The sequence below is a fragment of the Balaenoptera physalus genome (assembly GCF_965194825.1).
Source record: "Balaenoptera physalus genome assembly, chromosome: 14".
Classification (NCBI taxonomy): Eukaryota; Metazoa; Chordata; class Mammalia; order Artiodactyla; family Balaenopteridae; genus Balaenoptera; species Balaenoptera physalus.
Genome location: NC_138893.1, coordinates 47,476,839 through 47,500,114, shown reverse-complemented (window position 1 = coordinate 47,500,114; position 23,276 = coordinate 47,476,839). Strand labels below are relative to the sequence as shown.

Here is a 23,276-nt window from a genome sequence, read left to right as displayed (position 1 = left end):
GCCTCCGTCATTCCAACTTACATACAGCAGATGTTCAATCAGTATTTTCTGAGTAAATATATTAACCATACTCATTCTTTTTTTATTATTATCGTGCTGTATGTAGTAAGAAGTAGGGCATCTGTAACATAGTGCCACAAACTGGATGGCTTAACAGCAGAAATTTATTATTTCACAGTTCTGGAGGCCTTGAAGTCTGAAATCAAGGTGTCCGCAGAGCCATGGTCTGAGACTGAGTAAAATCTTTCCTTGCTTCTTCCTAGCTTTTGGTGGTAGCCAGCAACCCTTAGCTTTCCTTGGCTTGCGGCTGTACCAGCCTAATCTCTGCCTTCACTGGTCACATGGAGTTCTCGTGTAGGGGGGGGGTAGGGTGTGTTTGTATCCAAATGCCATGCCCTTTCCTTTCTTAATTGAGTTATAATTGACATGTAACATTGTATTAGTTTTAGGTGTACGACGTAATGATTTGATATATGTATACATTTCTTTTTTCTTTTCCTTTTTTTTTTTTGGCTGCGTGGCATGTGGGATCTTAATTCCCCGACCAGGGATCGAACCTGTGCCCCCTGCATTGGGAGCTCGGAGTCTTAACCACTGGACCGCCAGGGGAGTTCCATATATGTATACATTTTGAAGCGATTACCACAATAAGTTTAGTTAACATCCATCACACCACATAGTTACAAATTTTCCCCCTTTTTATAAAGACACCAATCATATGGTATTAGGACCCACCCTACTCCAGACCTTAACTAATTGTATATGTAATGACTCTATTTCCAAATAAGGTCACATTCACAGTTACTGGGGGTTAGGACTTCCACATATCTTTCTAGGTGACACAATTCAACCCATAACATTAGGGAAATAAGAATTCATATATAACCATATAGTCCTGGGTTATCATCTAAGTCATAGTCAGGCTTGCTTGAATTACATCTGTAGGTCTGGGCTTACATTTTAAATAATTTGCTGCCCAGCTAATCATGGAAAGCAAATGTGGAGAAGGCCCATGACCATTGCACAGGGGACATTTCAAAATTCCTGTGGAGATGAACTAGGCTAATTTTTTAAGGGGTAAAAATGATGGAATATTTTTAAAGAGAATATTCCATATTCTGGATGGGTTCCACCGTAAGTGTAGTTTCATGGTATCTATATTATGTCTGACCTCAACATACTGTGGCTACCCTCTGCAGTCCTGGGGGCAGTGAGAAGCAGGCTTGGAATAATCATAATAGCTCTCGAAATTTATTGAGTACCTTCTGTTTGCGGGCACTTGGCTAAGTGTTTAACGTGAATTATCCCGTTTAATCTAATCCTTAACACTATGTGGTAGGAAATATTACTATCCCAGTGCTATGTATACATATACACAGGTATCAGGGGATGAACAAGGAGCCTTCCCATCATATAGCCTTAAATTGTGTGCTTGTCAGTGGCTTTTATTTTGCTCGTACGAAGGTCTTTTATTCACGAATAATAACAGTCATTCCTGAATAGTGATGGGGTAAATATTTCAATCTTCATTCCCATCTTTGCCCTTTTGAACAGGAAAAGAGTGAAAAACTAGTGCTGGAGGAAACTGCGTATGAAGAAATAGAAAGGGATTTTCAGGAAGTTCTCAGTGAACTTTCAGGAGACAAAAGTTTGGAGAGATTTAGGGTTGAATATGAGAAGCTTCATGCTGTCATGAAAAAGTCTTATGACAATGAAAAGCGTCTGATGGCCAAGTGCAGAGAGCTGAATGCGGAGATCGTGGTTAATTCCGCGAAGGTCGCCACTGCCCTGAAGCTCTCTCAGGATGATCAGACCACCATCACATCCCTGAAGAAGGTCAGTGATCTTCTAGAAATGGAGCCAATGGCAAGCTTTCATAAATGCATCCTGTACTTAAAACATCATCCTTTCATTATATTGGCAGCTCTAGGCTGGTAGTAAAAGAGTTATTAAGTCAAAATTTACATGATTTATATATTCATTAAGCCTAGGGAATAATGTTAATTTTCAAAGAGCTTAATTAGCTTGAGTGAATTTCACAATGCAGAAAATAAGGTAGAACCTTACTGGCTTGGTTTCTAAGAAATACTGTGTTCACAAAAACAATTGGCCATAAGTAAGTATAGTATTAAGAATATCAGTATGTCTTGTTTGACCCAAGATAAGTAATTAAATATCTTATGATGATAGCTTGTAAAAGATCTTTTCATATTTCTATGTTTTCCAATGTTTTAGGAGAGGTTACATTGAGAATTTCCAGATGGTAGTTTTCATGATCTTTCCTCTTATCGCCCCTTTGCTTCTCCCTTGATCGTCCCAGTTCCTCATAATGCGAGAACAGGGATTCAGTCTGGGAGGGATATTGAGGAAGTATGGCTTTTTTTTACACTTTATTTTTTCATCCTCAAGTGTGTTGCATTATTTTGAAGGTGAAACACAAATGTTCCTTGTAGATTGCAGGGTGATAAGAGGTTAAGATATTTTAATTTATAATTGAAACCCTAGTGCTGAGAAATAATTTGCAATTTTTTAGATAATTCCCTTGATATCATGCAATTAAACATACCCCAATTCTAATGAAGTTCCAAGACTAGTGCAAAATGTAACTTACCTGTTTTCTTAGGAACCACTATTTTTAGTGTCTTTTTCTCTCCATTGTTATTTTCTTCTTCTCCTTGCAAAATACCAATATAAGAAGGCTTTAAATCATGTTATGATGAGAAAAGACCCCACTTTTTATTGTAAATTAAAAAGCTGGAAATGGAAGTCATGAATTGATTAAAATATAATTGGTGAATTTGCTTTGGACAAGACTCCATATAATCATATTTCATTTAAATATCCTTCATTTGTTTTGCCAAAAATAGTATATATGGTTGCTACAGAAAAACATACCCCTTAAACTGACATTTTGTTTTGAATCACTAAATTATGTGCTGCAGTTACCCAAGAATCATCTCTCTCTCTCTCTAATGTAATAGCATGAATTTATTTAATTAAATAATTTCTTCCACTCATTTTATTCCTTGTCAACATAAAATAATATTTTCACCTTAAGCATATAGAGTCTTACCTGTATAAAAGGGCTCACATTGCACTTGATGAAATTTTGCAAGAAAATTAAGTGGCAGGGCAAAACTCAAGGCTGTTGCAACATTTACTGTCCTTCGTCCGTGTACTCGAATGGCTGTAATTCACTTTTAAGTATTTCTGTTAATATTCCACTTTGTATTCAGAATAGTTTTGTTTTTCCCCTATAGTTTTGTTTATCCCCAGCATTTGATGAGAAGGCCTGGGCTTGGGTTTCTGGAAATGGGAATTATCAAGGCTGTTGTGTACAATTAGGACAGCCAAGACCTCATATCTATGGATGGCTCTAAAGTTCACCTTGCCATCCAGGAGCTCACTTGGGGCCTGAGGGCAAAATATATTTTTAATATGGAATCTATCAAGAGCTTCAAATTTAGGACTTGGATCCAAGACCATTCCTTATGTGAAAAAGCTTTTTTTTTTTTTTTTTCCTATAAAATATCTGGACTTGGACAGCACATAAGCTTTCATTTTCGATTTTGTAAACCTATCTTAACATCTTTACTAGAAATAATACCATTAGTTATAGCAGCCCCTGCAGTATGTGAGCCCTGTGGCCACATTTACCTACACAAGAGAAAATATCCTTTGCCAGTATCCCTCTTTAAAACTGCTTTTCAGTATTGACTAACTCATGTTGAACAATGAAGTAAGTCAATATACATTTAATACATAGTGTATAACGTGTAATCTTCTTTCCCCATAAATAGCTTCTATAACGTAGTTGTTTTATTATTCTATTTATTCAATTTAGCTTGCATCTGGAACCTAGTTTGGTTTTTCTCACTGATATCCCATGACCCACCTAGGAAATTGAAAAGGCTTGGAAGATGGTGGACTCAGCCTATGACAAAGAGCAGAAGGCAAAGGAGACGATTCTTGCCCTGAAAGAGGAAATAGTGAACCTAACCAAACTAGTCGAGCAAGGGTCTGGACTCTCCATGGACCAGGATAGCAAGTAGGTCATAGCTGTCTTGATTCATGTTGAACTTGCTTTTGCAGAGGCCACCTTCTTCAACAGACAGCCTGGGGCTTGCCGGTACCATCTTGAATGTTCTTTGTGAATGCAAGACTCCACCTTGTTGGGTTCCCAGAGATAGTTTTCTGTCTATTGCCGTTTTTTTCGTTTTAATACTCCCTTTCTCCACACCCAAGAACTTCTAATTCATAACTTCTAATTCCAAACTTCTGACTCTATAAAATCAGTGCTACAGTTTTAAAATGAGTAAAGATTTTAAGTTTATTTCTCTCAAACTTGTGTGGAATGGCTGACTTTCTACCCAGATTCCCAGCCCCTCCCATACACCCCCTGCCCCATGATTAGCCATATCACTATCCTTCCTACCACCTCAGATTCTATGTCAGAAAACTTGTTACTCCTTCATCCCTTAAAGCTTCGTCTTGTTGACTCAGTCTTCTAAACATCACTTCATTCTTCCCCTCCCCACTATCAGCAGTGGGTCCCCTGTTCTCTGCTGGATTTGACAGTAGACTCCTAACTGTCCTCTCTGCCTTTGAGGAGACATCTCCCCTCTTTACCATCTTCCATACCAGACTTAGTCTTCTAAAACATGTAGCTACATGCTTCCATCTCCAGCATATGCACCTTCGACAGCTACCCATTTCCTAAGGATAAAGCCCAAAGTCTTGAACATGTCTTGCAGAGCCCTTCGTAGATCTGCCCCAGTTAGCGTTGCTAGACTCACGTCCAGCAGCACCATGCTTGCTCATGCCTCCATGCCTTTGGACATACTGTTTTCTATGCCAGGGATCCTTTTTCTTCCCTTCTCCACTTAGTAAACAACTATTCATCCTTCAAGACCTATCTTAAACACCATCTTAACTTTATCACCGTCAGCATCTCTGTTCCAACCTCCTCCCAAGCCTCAGACCCAGTGACCAGGCAGAAGAGTCTTTGTGTTCCCTGTTTCCCTAGGACCCAACATCTCCCTCAAGTATGGCACTGATCACATGGTACTGAAATTATTTGCGCTTCTCTGCCCATTAAGCTGTAAACTCCTTGAGGGAAGACATCTATCTTTACCTTCCCTCTAGGAATCTAGCACTCTGTAGGGCATGCAAAACCTTGCATTAATTAATGAACCAGGAATGAGCATACACTTCCTTAGGCATCCTTAACTAAATCTACCTGCTGTCTAGGTTTCTTATACTTTCTAGATACGTTTATCGAATGTTGAATAGGTAAAATAAACAGAAGATGTGGTGTTCATAATAATGGACTCTTTTCTTATTAAAGAAGTCATGCACGATCAGAGCAACTATTGAAGAGCAACATGAGGGAACTGATTTGGTTAGGAGGAGTTTTAATGAAAATCAGAACATGATGAGGAGGAGAACTGATGAAACAATCCAACTCAGAATTTTGTCTTCAGCAGTGCGCTTAGGTGTAGCTGTCTGTCTTTACAGTAACCTTAGAATTTAAGGTCTTGTTTATGGAGAAGAGTTTGCGGTTTTGAAGGTTCTTAATTAAACAATTATGTCAAAGTTGTTGGTCAATACATATTATCGAATTACTGTGTTTCCAACAGTCGTTTGATGTCTGTCAGCTGCAAGTGTCTCAAATGCAAGTTTTCTGCTTTCTCAGCTCTAAAGTAGCTGCCTTGTTCTAGATGAATTCTGCTGCACAGGTCCTATCAGACATAGTTTTTCTACTTTCAAAATGAATACTACAGGGATGTGGAAAGCAAGGAGTAGAAATCAGCCCCCCCAACTCTTCCACCCTAAATGTCACTCCTCAGAGATAACCAGTTATCAATTTGATGCCTATTTTTCTGGACTTCTATAAAAATGCCTATAGTACACACACACACACACACACACACACACACACACACACACACACAGACTGTAATTGCTTAAAAATAAGAAAAGGGGTCATATTATGCATATTATTATTGGAACATCCTCTTTTTCAGTTAAAAACTCAGAAACAGCTCCCACGTCAGGGCATAAAGATCTTTCTCTTTCACACCTGAATAGTGTTGATCCTTGACCATAAGTCTTTCCCATGAAAACGAGTTCAGAGGATGGTAAGAAGGCTCCCCGAGCAGATGGCCATTTAGTCTGACTCCCGTGTTCTTCCTTTTTAGTATCCGAGATTTGCTGAAGTTCAAAGAAGAAGTGACAAAGGAGCGAGACCAACTCTTGTCGGAAGTGGTGAAATTACGAGAGGCCTTAGCTCAGACCACTGAACAACAACAAGAAATGGAGCGGTCCAGGGAAGAGGCAGAGCTGGCCATCAGTCAGGTCTGCTGTGACACGGAGAGCAAGACAAAGGACCATTACCTTCCAGAAGGAGGTTTTGTCCTTCTCCAGGCTCCCTTCGGGTCTTGTTCCTTTCTTAGATTTACGACCCTCCCTCCCCCTTCCCCCGGCCCCCCTGCCCCCGGGCCCCGTCACCAAATGAAGCATCCATTGTTTTGCTTGTTTCTCTGGTTTGTTTTTGGAAGAGCAGTTTTACTTGAGTCATTCTCTGTCTGAGATGTTACGAAGATAGGGCACTGCTTACATTTCTGGCCCAAGAAGTTGTCCCCTATGACAGCCAGGGCACCCTGCACCTGGGGGTGGTGAAAGCACTTCCCCTGGCCTTTCTCCTGTGTAAGGAAGCCACCTAGCTGAATCGTTCTGAATACTTTTCTATAAAACCAGAAGTCGAATAGATGGTACACAAGCTCAGGCTTGAAGAGAAAAACAGGAGACTCCTTTGATCATGAGACAGGAGGAGGACTTTTCATAGAATTTGGCGATCATGATAAAACTGTAGTAATTTGTTTAGCAATATCCAGGACTCATGGAAAATACACTTTCATATTTAGGGTAGCTGGCTACATTTTATTTAGTTTCTGTTGATGGAGAGTTAGATGAATTCTTTCCATGTTTGACTTCCCTAGAATTCTGGGCTTCTGTATTTAACTGGATTTAATACCTTTCTCTGTGGATTTGTTCCCACCATCAGGGTGGCTGTTTGGTGCCAAGGCTCTGAAAAACAATACAGAATATTCTTGAAAAGTTTGAACATTGCAGTTCAAAGATGACTCTCCTACAGGAGAAATACTACTCCAGAGTCATTGCCCTGAAAATATCTGAGAGAGGGAGAAGCTCGGCTGGTCGAGACCTGTCCTGAGGGGCTCATGTCCCGCACCCCATCCCCCATCGTCCTTTCTGTGCCTGTAGTTCCAACAAGAAATCCAGCAACATCAGAACGAAGCTTTGCGGGAGACTCGGAAGAAAGAAAAGCTAGAGAAAGAGCTCAAGCAGATGCAGACGGACATGGACACCAGGCAGACGGAAACCAAGGCCCTGCAGCAGTACGTGCAGAAGAGCAAGGAGGAGCTTCAGAAGCTGGCGCAGCAGCTGAAGGAGCAGAAGGTGGGCTGGGCAGGGCTACGCCACGGGGCCTGGCCGAACAGGAGCGGGGAGTTTAGAGTGTTCTCTGGAAAGCAGCAAACTCCCTTCACCGCAGATGTTGGTGGATGTTGGTAACACAGCGCGTAGCACTATACTGCGTCTGGTCTTTGAATGGCTCTTACGGGTAGATATGCTCTATCCCCCCCCATCCCCCTCCTGCCGTGCTCCAACAGGTTAATCTCTTTTTATCCTTTTATTGATGTGTAACCTACACATAGAAAAGTAAGTCACAAGTATACAGCTTGATGAATTTTCTCCCCTTGAACACGTCTTGGTTACCCGCACCCAGCCTGAGAAATAGCACCCCGGGAGCCTCCTCGTGCTCCTTCCCAGTCACTCTCTCCCCCAAAGGTCAGCGCTCTTCTGAATTCTAAGCAGAGGTTAGTTTTGCCTGCTTTTGTACTTTACAGAAATTAAATTATACAGGATGTACTCTTCTGTGTCTAACATCTTTCTCCTAACATCCTGTTTTTGAGATTCACTTATGTTGTTGCCACATAGTTATAGAACCACACTATCCAATATGGTAGCGACTAGCCACATACAGCTATTTACATTTAAATTATTTGAAATTAAATAAAATTAAAAATTCAATCCCTCAGTTGCACCAGCACCATTTCAGGTGCTCCATAGCCACATGGGGCTAGTAGATACCGTATTGGACAGTGCACATAGAGAACATTTAGTTCATTGCAGAAAGTTCTATTGGACAGAGCTCAGAAGACCATTCACTCTTATTGCTCTAAGCATTCCAGCCTGTGAATATAACATGATTTATTTTTAACAGGTTTAATTTTAAGTTTCAAGTTTGGGAAACCCACACAGTCTTTATGCGTTTTAAATATGGTAATTTTTTTAAACATTTCCTCTGTAATAACAGTTTAAGGTAACACAAATGCTAGTCTGTTCTAATTTCTTAAAGAAGAACCATTTCATCTAATTGAAAAAAGTCATTTCTTGAAAATATGTTCTCTTAGGAAGTTTCCAAAGTATTTTTAAGCCATACATCATTTTTCTACTTAAAAAATTAGATAGTAGAACGCATTTATTTGTCAGTTGCTTTATTAATTTTATATAAAGCCAGACGTCAAATAGATAATATGCAGTGTGCAACATCCATGAAAAAAACATGTGGCTTCCTTTGAGCATGAAATTTGAGAGGCTTTTGGTTATCATGTTAAAACTATAGTACTTTGCTTAGCAACATCCAGGACCCATGGAAAATTTTATTTAGTCCCTATTGATGGGAAGTTGGATTGATTCTTTCTGTGTTTAACTTTTGCTTGAGGGGAAGTTATATATTGGAGTAAGTGTCTTCTAAGCCATCTTCTCTCTTTTTTTTTGATATCCCTCCATCTCCCTAATATTTTCCCAATAGAAATGACTTCCCAAAATATAATCCTCTGTTTTTATAAAACCTTGTCTTCTCTGAATAGTCAAGGTAGGGAAGGGGAAAATCCAACTGATACTGAAGTCAGGGAGGTAGAAATCATTCCACTACTACTCCACGGTTTTGACTTAAGTTGGATGAAGGGGAATTGTTTTGTGTTGGTGTTAGTGAATGGTTCTGTTCACGAAAATGTTGTAGGCATGCTAATGCAGGATTTGCTTCTGAAGATGTAGCTTCTGAGCCCCACAGCCGATAAAGCTCGTTTGAATCTCTAGCTCATTTGCAATGATTATAGCAATTGTTGTGTATGCGAAGCCTGCCAAATGGCAAACAGGCATTAAAATATTTATCCACCACCTGTGAACAAGACTTCCCAAGGTGCCCAGAAAAAAAAATTATGCTCTCTGTGTTATTCATTAGAAGGCATCATTTCCCTCAGCCATTTAACATTCATCATATTTGAGTGCCTTCATGCTTTCACTGGGGAGAAGGAACAATTTCTGCGAAGACAAAAAAAGTGTGGTTGCCGTGCTTGTCCCAGGAGGTCTGCGTGGCCTCCTGCGTGGAGGTGCAGCTACTGTAATCAGATTCAAAAGCGTTAACCAGCTCGTTCTGCATCTTTCAGATACTGAATGAGAGAGCTGCAAAGGAGCTGGAGCAGTTTCAGATGAGAAATGCTAAACTTCAGCAAGAGAACGAACAACATAGTTTGATTTGTGAGCAGCTATCCCAGGAAAACCAGCAGAAGGCGTTGGAGCTCAAAGTAAACACCAAGTGACATATCTGTTCCCTAGCATGCCCTCCTTCATTCCCTATTAATATAAGTTGGCTGATGCTATTGGAGCCTTTGGTTGGATAACCTGTATTAGCCTTGGTCCTTCAGAGGCAGGTGTAAACCTACAGTGATTGCTTTATGCCCAGAAGCAGTTTGATAACTTCCATTCTTATAACATTGCTAAGCTGATTATTAATCATATGACTATGCAAATACTTTCCAAAGTGAGCTCAGATGTTCACCTCTGTAATTGAGCCTTGCAAGTAACCAGTTGCCCAGAGCTAGAAATCATTTACACATGTGAGTGGCAAAGAAGTGAGATTGTATTTCGCTACTTGTATGGAATGGGAGGGGTGGGGGATGGACAGGTACTATTTGATGTCTACTCTTAGGACTGCAGAATCATGATTTTCACTTCTGTCCAATGTAAATTTCAAGATATGTCTCCTATTCTCCCTGCCCTGATTGAAGAGTGCTTGCAAATTAAGTTTGGATAACCGTTTTATACTTGGATACATATTGTCTGCCTACATGCTTAGCAGCGCGGCTTTATGTTTATCACCAATTCTGAAAAATCCACAAGCCCTACTCTAGTTATGTTAGAATACTGGGCATAAAATGAGTGACTAATCAGGAAAATACATTGATTCGAGTAGTAAATCTTAACAGTTTTTGCATCACAACACCTTTTGAGAATCTGATGAAAGCATGTGTGTGCGTGCACATACACACGCACGCACGCACACTTATTTGCACATCTTGTGTCTTGTTTTGCATGCAGTCTTAGAGGTTTACAGGATTTTTCTGAAGTCTAACCATGGGGTCTGGATTAGTTTTTCTAACCATGGGGCCTGGATTAATAACTACTGAATTAGAACATCTTATTGTTTTAATGGAAAGGGGCCTTAGATGAACTAATTTGGACCCTGTAGGATCTGAGGCTGAGGAACATTTAAGCACCCCAGAAATGTTTGACTCAAAACCATTGTTTATGAGAATGCTCCAAGTTAAAGCAGAAAAGAAACGACTCCTGAAGGCAAAATAATGTATTAGCCCCGAAGGTGAAATTAAAGGAAAAATACTTATGCCAATAATTCTCTCCTTTGATGACATGCATGGGGCACCTTGAAAGATGGAATATTTTTGTTATCAGATCCTAAACCTATGGGATTCTGCTTCTAGCAGTGATCTGAGGATAACGTGCCCAGCTAAGTGCAGCCTCTTCATTGTCAAGAACTGGGAATAATTGCTACTCTTTATTTGCAGAAGAATCACTAGTTGCTTTCCCAGTCATTTCTAAGAATGGCACTTTTTTTAAAAATGAATTTTTAAAAAATTCATAAAACTTGAAATCCATAGACAAAAATCTGGTGCTTTACTTTGCTGGAATTGCTGTTTTGATACCTTTTGACATCGTGTAGACTTGCTTATTAATGCTACCCTGTCCACCTGTCCATATATACAGTCATTGACTAACATACTCTGAGGAAAGAGGGCCCCTTTTCTAACGTATGTAATTGCACTACAGTGGCCGGCCCCTTTTCTAACATACGTAATTGCACTACAGTGGACATGTGGATCCAAAAGACTCAATATTTTATAGCATGTTAATAACCTCCAAGAGATCACTTTGTGAGTCTATGAAATTTGCTAATCAGTACAGTATTTGTACACAAATTTCACACATTTATGATACAACTCAGCATTCTTATCTTGCTTGATTCAACAATTCCATGGTATCTTGAGGTATCAGGTTTAATCAGTCTTTTCATTGTTTTTAGCTCATTAGCCATATATTTTATTATGGCTTATATAGACTTTTTCAATTTCTCTCAAAAACCAAACAGTGTGTGTTTTGATTTAATCCCACAGAACAACTTTACACTGACATAGGAACAATGTCCTTTTATTGGTTCTGAGTTTACCATCATCCAGTCACCGGCTCTTTATTGACTGAGTGTTCCTGGTTAATCCTCTCTCACTAATCATAGGCCAAAGAGGAAGAAGTCCATCAGATGCGCCTTGACATTGGGAAGCTCAACAAAATCAGAGAACAAATCCATAAGAAATTGCACCAGGTTGAAGGTCAAAAGGGAGAAGTGGAACAGCACAAGGAAACCCTGAAAAATCAGATCTTGGGATTAGAGAGAGGTAAACCAAGAATCATTTTGTGCTTTGTTTTATTAGTTTATGAGCGTTTCATTGGTAACTAATGTCATTTGGCAACTCCATGCATGCAAACACAAACCATGCCAAATGAATTCAGTAAAACAACATTCAAACTGGTAAGTAGATAATATGGAAGAGACATCGTTTTGAATACCTTGAACTTTCTTACCTTAAAAAACTCTTCGGGCTTCCCTGGTGGCGCAGTGGTTGAGAATCTGCCTGCCAATGCAGGGGACACGGGTTCGAGCCCTGGTCTGGGAAGATCCCATGTGCCGTGGAGCGACTAGGCCCGTGAGCCACAATTGCTGAGCCTGCGCGTCTGGAGCCTGTGCTCCGCAACAAGAGAGGCCGTGATAGTGAGAGGCCCGCGCACCGTGATGAAGAGTGGCCCCCGCTTGCCGCAATTAGAGAGAGCCCTCGCACAGAAACGAAGACCTAACACAGCCATAAATAAATAAATAAATAAATAAATAAAATTAAAAAAAAAAAAAAAAAAACTCTTCAACAGGTTATACTGAGCCCAAAGTATTTTTCAGTATTTGTCAATGGAGTAAATAGCATCTATACTCTTAGGTCTGGGTTCTACATGTCTTTTCCTTCAGTCTTCTTTTTTCACAGAAGATGCGGGATAAATTCAAATGAATATTCCGCATGAGCGGTATTTGAGACAATAGCATACCCAGAATCAGTGAGACAAAAATTAATGGCTTCTAACTCCTTTCCTCTGTTAGTACTTTACCATATGGCAAACGCTTGTTTTAGCCAACTATCACATTGACCTGTGGAGGGAAAATTTAAGTGCCACAGGAGGCCGTGTAGTATGGAAACATCATTAAGGATACAAACTCTGGAGTCAGATCTACCTGGGTTCAGATCCCACCTCTATCACATTTAGCTGTTGGGGATGAAATGGCTAATATATAGAGAGCTCTTGGGACAGTGCCTAGCATACAGTAAGTGCTTACTAAATGTCATCTATTGGGACTTTCCTGGCGGTCCAGTGGTTAAGACTCTGTGCGTCCACTGCAGGGGGTGTGGGTTTGATCCCTGGTCGGGGATGCATGCCGTGCAGTGCGGCCAAAATAAAAAAAAAAGTCATCTATTGTTATCCAGATATATTACCACTTATAAAAGTAATAAGAGAATACTATCTCATTCTGAAAAAGAATATAATTAAAAATATGATATGCTAGTTAAACATGGTGTGGTAGAAACAGCTCAGAGACTTGGAGACAGAGGATCAGGGTTTGAATTCTGACTGCACCAGAAAATGTGAGGCAGGAACACCTCATTGACCTCAGCTGTAAGTTACTGACTGAGATAACATACATAGAAGCATAAAAATGTACATTGTCTCCCTAAAAGTTATGTAAAATCTAAATCTCTAGATAAGATTATTAGAAATATTTGTCACGTCTTTGAGAAGTGCAGATATTTTTCCTCCTAAGACATCGGAAATAATCTTTTACTGAGGCACAGTTGCAGCTGATATTGATAATTTCTCCATTTTTTTATTCATTCAATAAATTGAGTACACACTATGTGCAGGCATTATGCTGGGCATTGGGTGCATGGAGGTTCCTGCCCTCAGGATGCTTACAGTCTAGCGTGAGTTTACAATCTAATGTCTTCAATGACAGATATGAAAAAAAAAATAGAACTAGTAGAGCATGTTTTGTAACTGACTTAGTGAATTTCTGAAAACTCTCCATATTAAAATTTCTGTATTTTTGCTGGCGATAGTTCTAAGCTTTGAAAAAAAATTTTATCCATTAAGTATTGAACCCAATCCTTCATCCTTAAATCATGTTTACAAAAGTCATCGTGCTTTCTCTTCTGGTTATTTTATAGATATCGTCAACATCATTATTTCTTCTTAGGGAGCACTTCCTTTTGATGTGCCCTATCAAAGAGTGGCATTGGACATAATGGTTAGGAGCATGATTTCCTACCACATATGTTATGATTTCCTACCACAAAATCCAAGAAATGAACTGAAAAATTGCCAGAACTAACAAGAGTTCAACAGGGTGGCAGGTTATAAAATAAATATATAGATATCAATAGCTTTCTTTCCTACAAAGAACCAGTTACAATATATGATGGAAAATCCCCCTTTCACAATAGCAACTAAAGTAATAAAATATCTATGAATAAAGTTACCAAGATATCTGTAAGACCTATATATATAAAACACTACAGGATTCTTTTGAGGGGTATAAAAGAAGACTTGAAAAATGGACAGATACACCAAGTTCTCGATGAGAAAACTTGATATGATAAAGATATAAATCTGTCCAAGTTAATCTACACGTTTAATATTTCCAATAAAAATTTCAGTGAGTTATGTTGCTTGGGACTTGAAAACTGATTCTAAGTTTCCTCCAGAAGAATAAACATGTGACAATAGCTATAGAATTCTGGAAAAGAAGAGTGAGAAGGGAGCATTTGCCTTACCAGGTGTTTAAATGTATTATAACACTTCAGTAATCAAATAGTTTAGTGAAAATGCCTGAATAAACAGATCAATGGAGATCAGAAAGGCCGCAAAAAGACCCACGATTATCATCTAAGATAAAGGTGTCATTTCATACCAATGTGCAGTATGGATTATTAAGAAAATGGTACGACAATAGACTACTTTTTGGGAAAAAAGTTAAGGTCAAATGTAGGAACAATAAAGCCAAGATGCAGAGATTTAATGAAATTAAAGATAATTTTTTTTTTAGCAGCCAAAGACTATATATGAAGGCAAATTGACTAAAATATTGCCAAAGAGCTAGTATCCTTATTATATATAAGGAGCTCTTACAAATTCACAGAAAGGTAAACAATTCATGAGAAAAATGAGCAAAGGACCAGTGTGGGCAATTTGAAAAACAGAAAAACAAATAAATGATCATTAAACAGGAAAAGTAGTCGCCTTCACTACTAATCAAAGAAATGTAAATTAAATATGGACATACTGGTTTAGAAAAATCTATCAGGTTGTCGAAGATCAAAGAGAATGATAATAACAGTGGTGGTTTGGGTGTGGATTTAAACTGCTTTTAATTTTTGGAGAGAATTTGGCAGTAGGGGAGAAATGTCTTTAAAAAGAAAATCACTTTTGATCCAGGACTTCCTCTCCTAGAGGAACAAATGAACAGGAACTTTCATAGGATTATTGTTTATAATTGCAAAAAAATTTTAAAAAAAGAAGCAACTTAAATGTTAAGAGGGGATTGGCTAAATAAATTATACATTTTTATACAATGAGATATGAAGTCATTAGAAATTCTGACGTAGATACACATTTATAATATAGAGAGGTATTTATTTTATGTTTGTTAATTATAAAACAAGTTATAAAACTGTATGTGTGGTATGATTCCCTCTTGGTGTATGTGGTGTATAAATATTCATATTTATATACACATGTATATTTGCATAGGAAAAAGTCAAAAAAGAGACACATCAAAATCCTAAGTAGATTCTGATTTAGAAAATTTTCCCTTCTGTTTATTTTTATTTCCAATTTCTTCCTGTATTTCTAATTACTTGTATAATAAAAAAGATTTAAAAAGAGCAAGGACTTTTTGAAGTCAGAGAGACCAAACTTTCAATCTCAGCCCTGTCACCTCTTGGCTGTGGACCCTTGGCATATGGGCCTTTAAGTCTCAGGGACAGGAAGACCTACCTCACTGAGTTATAATGAAGATCATGTAACACTCAACGAAAAGTAGTTTTATAGCTACAGATAAATATATAAAGCAGTTTTTATGTCACTTTGGCTTTGGCAGATTCTTTCTTATGTTTTTCTTTATATTTATTATTGTTTTTCTCCCTGGTGATTTAGAGGTGGAGGCTTCAAAGAAACAAGCAGAACTTGATAAGAAAGCAATGGATGAGCTTCTGAGAGAAAGGGACCTATTGAATAAGGTGAGTTTGTTACAGTAACACTGGTAAATAAATGTCTTTCTTTAGTGCTATAATATCTGCCTATAACTGGTTGCAGGGGAGAGAAAACTCTGAGGCAAACAAAAGTAGATTAGAATTAATAATAGTGCTCAATTTTCCTCTAAGCAGTTATCCATGTTCCACCATTCACTGGCTGTGAATTGAAACCGCATTATCACCTGTGAGCACAAAGGGACTTTGGAGAATTATCATATAAACCAGCAGGGAATTTCAGGGTGTCTTGTGGTTTCTGTTTTTATTGCTGGTGTGTTATTTGGCATCTTAGCAGTTGATCAAAATTTCTGATTTTAATAAATTTATTGATTGATTGATTTTTGGCTGCGTTGGTCTTTGTTGCTGCACGTGCGTGGGCTTTCTCTGATTGTGGCGAGTGGGGGGCTGCTCTTGGTTGCGGTGCACGGGCTTCTTATCGTGGTGGCTTCTCTTGTTGCAGAGCATGGGCTCTAGGAGCGTGGGCTTCAGTAGTTGTGGCACGTGGGCTCAGTAGTTGTGGCTCGCGGGCTCTACAGCACAGGCTCAGTAGTTGTGGCGCATAGGCTTAGTTGCTCTGCGGCATGTGGGATCTTCCCAGACCAGGGCTCGAACCTGTGTCCCCTGCATTGGCAGGCGGATTCTTAACCACTGTGCCACCAGGGAAGTCCAAAATTTCTGATTTCAATATCTATAATCTGCAACTTGTACTAATCCGGAAAATACAAGTGAGTGCTAATAAAATTTAACTTTTAGGTGTTTGAAGGATGGCTGGTTGGCCATATAAAGAGTCTCTAACCTTTCCTCCATCTTTTCAGGAGTGTTGTAGGTTTTGGTTTCTGTTTTTGGCCCTTATTTCTCCTGGTCTTTGAGCTCAATATGGTCCAAAGCTGAGGGAGGGGTTGGGGGAGCTTGAGGCCTGGAAATCCTCTATTCAAGGCAGACCACCCCCCCTTTCCCCTCCTTGCCCCTTCCAGAGGATTCCTTTGATTGACAGTCACTCTTAGGAGATTAACTACTTTCAAGGATTTAGGGTAAACATTCCTACTCAAGGATTTCCTCCAGGGAGGAAAAAGCTACGGGCCAGGTGTAGAGTGGGGAGGCTGCTTCCGGAGCAGACAGCCTGATGGCTTTTGGCCAAGATAGCTTCATCTCATCAAAGTAGATACAGCCTATATTTGTTCATTCCGAATTTTTATTATTTCTTTAAGTTTCCCAGAATTGAATAAATGTTAACAAAGTATTGAATAGATTACCCTGTAGCTTAAAGTAGACTATTTGGGGAATCTCAGGAAATAGTATAAGATTAGATATCTTTACATGCTGAGCACTCCTTAAGAAAGTCATTAATTTTTTTTGCATAATCCTAGTAACTGTTTCTTCATTCTATAAATTTATATATGTAAATAATGTTGGATTTAGATTTTTTAATTTATTTGTAACACATACAATATTTAATCCATTTATATTTTATATATTCTGATAAACAACCTATAGCTTTTCTGCCACAATAGGACACCTAACACATTAATTTTATACTTATTTTGTTTGATCTGACTACATCAACTCCCTCTTTAGGGCAGGGTACATTTTTAACTTTTTTTTTTCCCGGGCCATTGCATCCTTAATCCTGGCACAGTGCCTGCCCCTCTGCAGGTATGCAGTCAACCTTTACTGATAATACATTCTTTCCCCACTGACTTGAAATGCCACCTTCATTGAGTGAGTGAGTGACATAGTTTTGACAGGCGGCAATGTTAATAACATTTGGTTCTTTCAGTGTCATGTTGAAGTGGCTTTATCTTTCATAGAGCAAATGTTTAATTCAATACTTGAAAGTAAAGTTGACCTTTTCCATTTTCTACATTGTCATCCGACCAAGGTTTAATCTTCATTTTTTTTTAACCTGTTTATGCCAGTGGTTTTCAGACTTGGCTGAAGTTCTGTATTGGTTAGAGATTTGTGAAGGAATTATGAGGCACCTCATGGAACCCAAGGATACAGCTGGGCCTCAAGAACAGATAGGAACCTGGCCTAACACTCTTGGGATGCACAGAAAGCTCTCTCCCTCCACCACTAGACTTCCAGCTGAGTTTTTACTTCATTCCTTTTAGTGAAGATCGTCTCTCTCTGTTTCCCTGTCCATATGGCAGAAAAAAGTTATCACCAGCAGCTCCCAAGTTTACATCTTTTACTGAGTTATAAAAATCTGGAGGCCCTATTTCAAAAGTCACTGGGTCCATTCAGCTGTGGCTAGAAAAGCAGACAAGCTCTGCTCCATCATGAGCATGGCTGCCAGAGTTGCACTCTATTAACTCTGTGTTCCAGAGGAGCAACCTGGCTCCTTGGGCAGCCAACCCAAGGCATTTCCATTATAGCATCTGAAACCACCAGGGCAGCTTTTTAAAAAAATTTAGGTGCATAACAGCTCCACTGAATCAGAATCTCTGGAGTTGGGACATCTGTGTTTTTTTAAAAAACAAGTTAATTCTTTTTTACTGTTGTAAAATACATACAAAACAAAATTTGCCATTAGTGACATTTAGTACATTCACAGTGTTGTGCAAACATCATGAGTCTAGTTCCACAACATTTCCATCACCCCAAAAGGAAACCCTGTACCTGTGAGGTGGTCACTCCCCACTTTCCCCTCCTCCCACCCTTGGAAATTATGAATCTGCTTTCTGTTTCTGTGGATTTGACCATTCTGGATATTTATATAACTGGAATCATACAATATGTGACTTTTTATGTCTGGCATCTTTCACTCAATAATGTTTTCAAGCTTCAACCATGTTGTATCGTGTACTTCATTCCTTTTTTTTTTTTAATTTTTGTTTATTTATTTTTGGCTGCATTGGGTCTTTGTTGCTGTGCACGGGCTTTCTCTAGTTGCAGCGAGCAGGGGCTACTCTTCGTTGCGGTGCGTGGGCTTCTTATTGTGGTGGCTTCTCTTGTTGCAGAGCATGGGCTCTAGGAGTGTGGGCTTCAGTAGTTGTGGCACGTGGGCTCAGTAGTTGTGGCTCGCGGGCTCTAGAGCGCAGGCTCATTAGTTGTGGCGCATGGGCTTAGTTGCTCTGCGGCATGTGGGATCTTCCCAGACCAGGGCTCGAACCGTGGTCCCCTGCATTGGCAGGCGGATTCTTAACCACTGTGCCATCAGGGAAGCCCTTCATTCCTTTTTATGGTTGAATAGTATTCCACTGTGTGGATATAGCACATGTTGTTTATTTAGTCATCAGTTGATGGACATTTGAGTTATTTTCCCCTTTTGGCTTTTGTGAATAGTGCTACTATGAACATTTACGTACAGGTTTTTGTTTGAACACCTGTTTTCTATTCTTTTGAGTGATATTGTTGGAGCATATGTTAATTCTGGGTATCTGTATTTTTAATAAGTTGGTTTTATTTTATTTTGTAGTCAAAGCCTGTGTTACATGATTAGGTTCAGCTGTTCTGACTTCACAAGAAAAAGGCAAGAGCTGAAACAGAGGTTGGCTTTGGGGTCAGCTAGCTCTGGATTCAAATCCTAACTCCACTGTTGTATGAACTTGTAGGCAAGTAGCTTAACTTCTCATTCTCAGTTTCCTACCCCTAATATGGGAGCGATATAGTGCCCACTTCCTGGGGATGTTGTCTCTTAGTGCATTTATATGTATGTCTATAGTGCTCTGTGCAAAATTAACATAACAAGCTCTAAATAAGCTGTAAATAATATGATTATTTTTATTCATCTCCCAAACAATGCATCTAATTATTTTAGGATTAAGACAGGGAGTAAATTTAACCAAAAATCTCCAAACATTTTGAGTAATGGGGCTGCTGTGTTGTCCTTGTTTTTAGAATATGCTTAAGGCGGTCAGTGCAACCCAGAAACAGATAGACCTGGTAAAGCTCCATGAACAAGCCAAGAGAAACCTGGAGGAAGAAATCCAGAACTACAAAGAAGAGGCTCAGAAGCAGAGAAAGATTATCTTTCAACTGGAAAAGGAGCGAGATCGGTACATCAATGAAGCCAGTGACCTTACCCAAAAGGTAAGCCACTCCTCCATGGTGTGGGTCGAGCACCGGCACATTCTTTCTGATTGTCACATTTCTGATTGCCACACACTGTTGCAAAGATGAATTATTCAGATTTCAGCTTGTGGTTCACATGCAGATTTAAGATAGTAAGAAATAAGCTTTGCTAGGAAATCAACTACTTCCCATTTAGAGTAAATAAATGCTGAGCAGATATTTGCAGAATGTAAATTTGGAGGAGCACAAATGCATATGATCAGTCCAGCCCTGGCAGGGCATATCTTCCTTGTAAAAGAACCCCAGGGATCCTCGTATCCCTGATTGGGAGCCACTGTAAAACAGCATATTTCTCTTGCGACTTGATCATTTAAGAACCTCCACTGATTGGTTTACTGACTCTGAGAGGACTAGCTGTCAGTTCAGGCACTTGTATTCTCTATCTTGGCTAGCCTTGTTAGCCTCTGTATCAGTCAGATTAAGTTGTAACAAATAACCCTCAAGTCTCAGTGGTTTATAGCAACAGAGATCTATGTTTTACTCACGTTATTGGTCTTTGAGAGTCAGCTGTAGGCCTGCTTCACGTCCTCTTTATTTCAGACTGACTCTGTTGGGATGTGCTGGCCTCTTACAGAGGGAAAACAGTGTAATAGTGGACCTTTGATATGCTCTCAGAACTTCTGCTGGCAAGGGAAGGGTACAGGGTCTGTCCACTCATATTTCATTGATCAAAGCAAGTTACATGATCAAGCCTGATATCCCCAGGCAGGAGTGTGATCCTACTAAGGGAGGGGCCCTACCTGGTGAGACAGCCAGTATGTCTGAACATATAATCTGTTGCAGCCTCCTACTTCTCCTTCCCAAGAGTCAGTCTTTCTCCACTGCTGGCTGCCATCAAGTTGTTAAAAATTCCAACCTGGTCTTATTATTACTCCCAGCCTTACAAACCTCTGTCATCTCTCAGCAACCTGGGGCGGTGCTTCCTAGCATTCTCTGCATCACAGCATCATAGAAAATTCGATATCTACAGTACGTGGGAATGAGAGAGATGAGAATGTGCAGGGCTGGAGGGGACTAACCCAGGGATGCTAGTTGCCCAGGTCCCACCTGGCCATCCTGTGGGTGATACATACCTGTATTTTGGTACATACCTATAAGCCACGCGAGACACAGTATTTTGGTACATACCTGTAACCCATGCAAGACACAGCCATTGGTATATTCTGACTTGTGCAACAGAGTCTAAGCTCTTCGTTCTCCCTGGAAAGCCCTTTCTTCCCTTCTCTGCATAGAAAGCTCTTATTCAATACCCAGCTCAAATGCTCATCTCTGGGGTCAACCCTGTTTTGACTCCCTAGGCAGAACTAGTCACTTCCTACTTTATTGGTTTGTTGGTGTCTCTGGAATGGCAGTTATCATCTTCTAGTGTAATTATTTGTACCTTTGTCTTCCCTACTTTATAGTGAGTTCTTGGGAGCAAGGACTTTATCTCATTCTTTTTTTCACTTCCAGCATGCTGGTAAATAGTAGGGGCTGAAAAAGTGTTTGTTGAACAAATAGATGATGAGTGATAAAAAGAATACTGCCACTGATTTTAACATAGGATTGTATGTTTCTCTCTGTTTCATTGTAAAGGAGAGATACTGGTAACAAGTTTTGCCGGTAACTGTTTTTCACAGTTTCTGATGTTTAACTGCACAAGGTTACATAATGTCTTACCTAAATAATTTAAGCACGAGTTCTTAAAATGTTCTTTATCGGCTATAATTTTTCTCTTACTTAACCCCTGACAGCATATATCAGTTGCTACAGCAACTTGTGTCACCTCTGGACTTCTTATTAAAAACATATATGTCTTTTTAACACATTCCCATATTTCTTTCTTTCTTTACTGTCACACACACACACACACACACACACACACACACACACACACACACACACACACCTCATTCCCAGAAACAGAAAGTTCCCTTTCGTGCATTCTGTTTATAGGGAGTTGAGGAATAATACCAGGGATGTCATGAAACTGATATTTTGATCTACTTCTAAAATGAGTTGTTCCAAGTTTATCCTTTTGACCCAGCAATTTCTTTTGTAAAAACTGAATATATGAAAAAACAATAATACAAAGATTTTTATAAAAGAATATTCTTCAAAATAAATTGTGCAAATTTGCTATGTACCATTAAAACCATGTTTTTGAAAAATATTTTTTAAATGGAGAACATGGTCACAGTATGAATCTGATAAAAACAAAATGCAAAATTATTAATATGGTTTGACCTAACTTTTATCTGTGTGCAGAGGAAAAGGCTTGGGGGCATATATCATGGGGTGGTGGTGAGGATTAAATGAGGTAATATCTATAAGGCATTTAGAATGATCTCTGGCAGATAGTAAATGCTGTGAAACATCTCATAAATAAGCAAGTAAATAAATAAATAAATACGTTGATGAACAGCCCAGAATTTTTGTTCAAAGTGGCATTTGAATGTAGCTATTTTCAACTTCTTGTTAAATGTCAATAAGGTGCAGACATAGATGAAAAGTTTTAACAGTCTCAAACACTAAGGCTGACATAAAGCCTGATGCTAAAATAGAAGAAAAGAGACTGGATGAGAATTTTAAAGCCAATAGAGGTGAATTGAGGAAAATCTACCTGGACCTCAACTCACAGTCCCTTGAATTTGCTTGCAATTGGGAAGGGGAGGGGCGGTGGTGAGCAGGAAATGGGGGGAGATAGGAGAGGATGAGAGAGGAGAGCAGACAACACCAACAGTGAGGCAGTAGGCTGGGCTCTTCTGGAAGAGATGACCAGTTCTCAGGGCAGGAATGACCAAGGAATTGCTAAGAATGGGATGTCCGAAGGTTGATTTTAAGTTCTTTACTGTGCTCTGTACCTGAAACCTTTGGTGACGGTCTGCTACGTCAACCCAGTGGCTGGATTGTGCTTTGTGGGGTCAGGGATGGGGTGGTGAGGGATGTGAGGTAACACATCCCAGAAAAGGGACAGTATGTGCCAGAGAAAAGTGCCAATTGAGAATCCGGAATTCAATGGAAACAGGAAATCAAAGCCACAATGAATAGGAGAAATATAATTCCTCTAAGAATTCTTGGAGATACTAGGTGGGATGTTGGTCTTCCTAGCACACAGAATGAAGATTCTAGATGTTCTGTTGTGGTTAAGAACAGAGTGACCCTGACAGGACAGAGAACTATCATCTGGGTTATAAGTCCAAGATGGCATTACCTCTATGATAAAGCAGAGATGAAACAGAAAGGAAGTGATGGATAAAATAAGGAACAGTTGTAAAGAGACTAAAATACACACAAACCCCAAACCAAACAAAAGCAAGCAATGGCAGATTTAAAATCTACCTTGAAGTTAGTAAAGAACAGAACTGATGTGGAAAATAGAGTCAGTGAAGTGGAGTGCAAACTTGAGTAGTTCTCTTAGAATGCAGGTGGAAAGAA

General features: G+C 39.4%; 1 protein-coding gene across 3 annotated transcripts in view; it reads left to right on the top strand.

Moving 5' to 3' along the window:
• Positions 1-23,276, top strand: part of CFAP58 (cilia and flagella associated protein 58) — a 263,223-nt gene that overhangs the window by 8,697 nt on the left and 231,250 nt on the right. For all 3 annotated transcript variants that reach the window (XR_014253460.1, XM_082425120.1, XM_082425121.1), the window contains exons 2-9: positions 1,555-1,836; positions 3,900-4,048; positions 6,201-6,357; positions 7,285-7,479; positions 9,534-9,671; positions 11,675-11,834; positions 15,691-15,773; positions 19,626-19,817. Coding sequence is in view for 2 of the 3 variants with exons in the window: in XM_082425120.1 (XP_082281246.1) it covers positions 1,555-1,836; positions 3,900-4,048; positions 6,201-6,357; positions 7,285-7,479; positions 9,534-9,671; positions 11,675-11,834; positions 15,691-15,773; positions 19,626-19,817 (1,356 nt within the window). In the remaining variant the exon portion in view is untranslated. The remainder of the gene's footprint in view (positions 1-1,554; positions 1,837-3,899; positions 4,049-6,200; positions 6,358-7,284; positions 7,480-9,533; positions 9,672-11,674; positions 11,835-15,690; positions 15,774-19,625; positions 19,818-23,276) is intronic.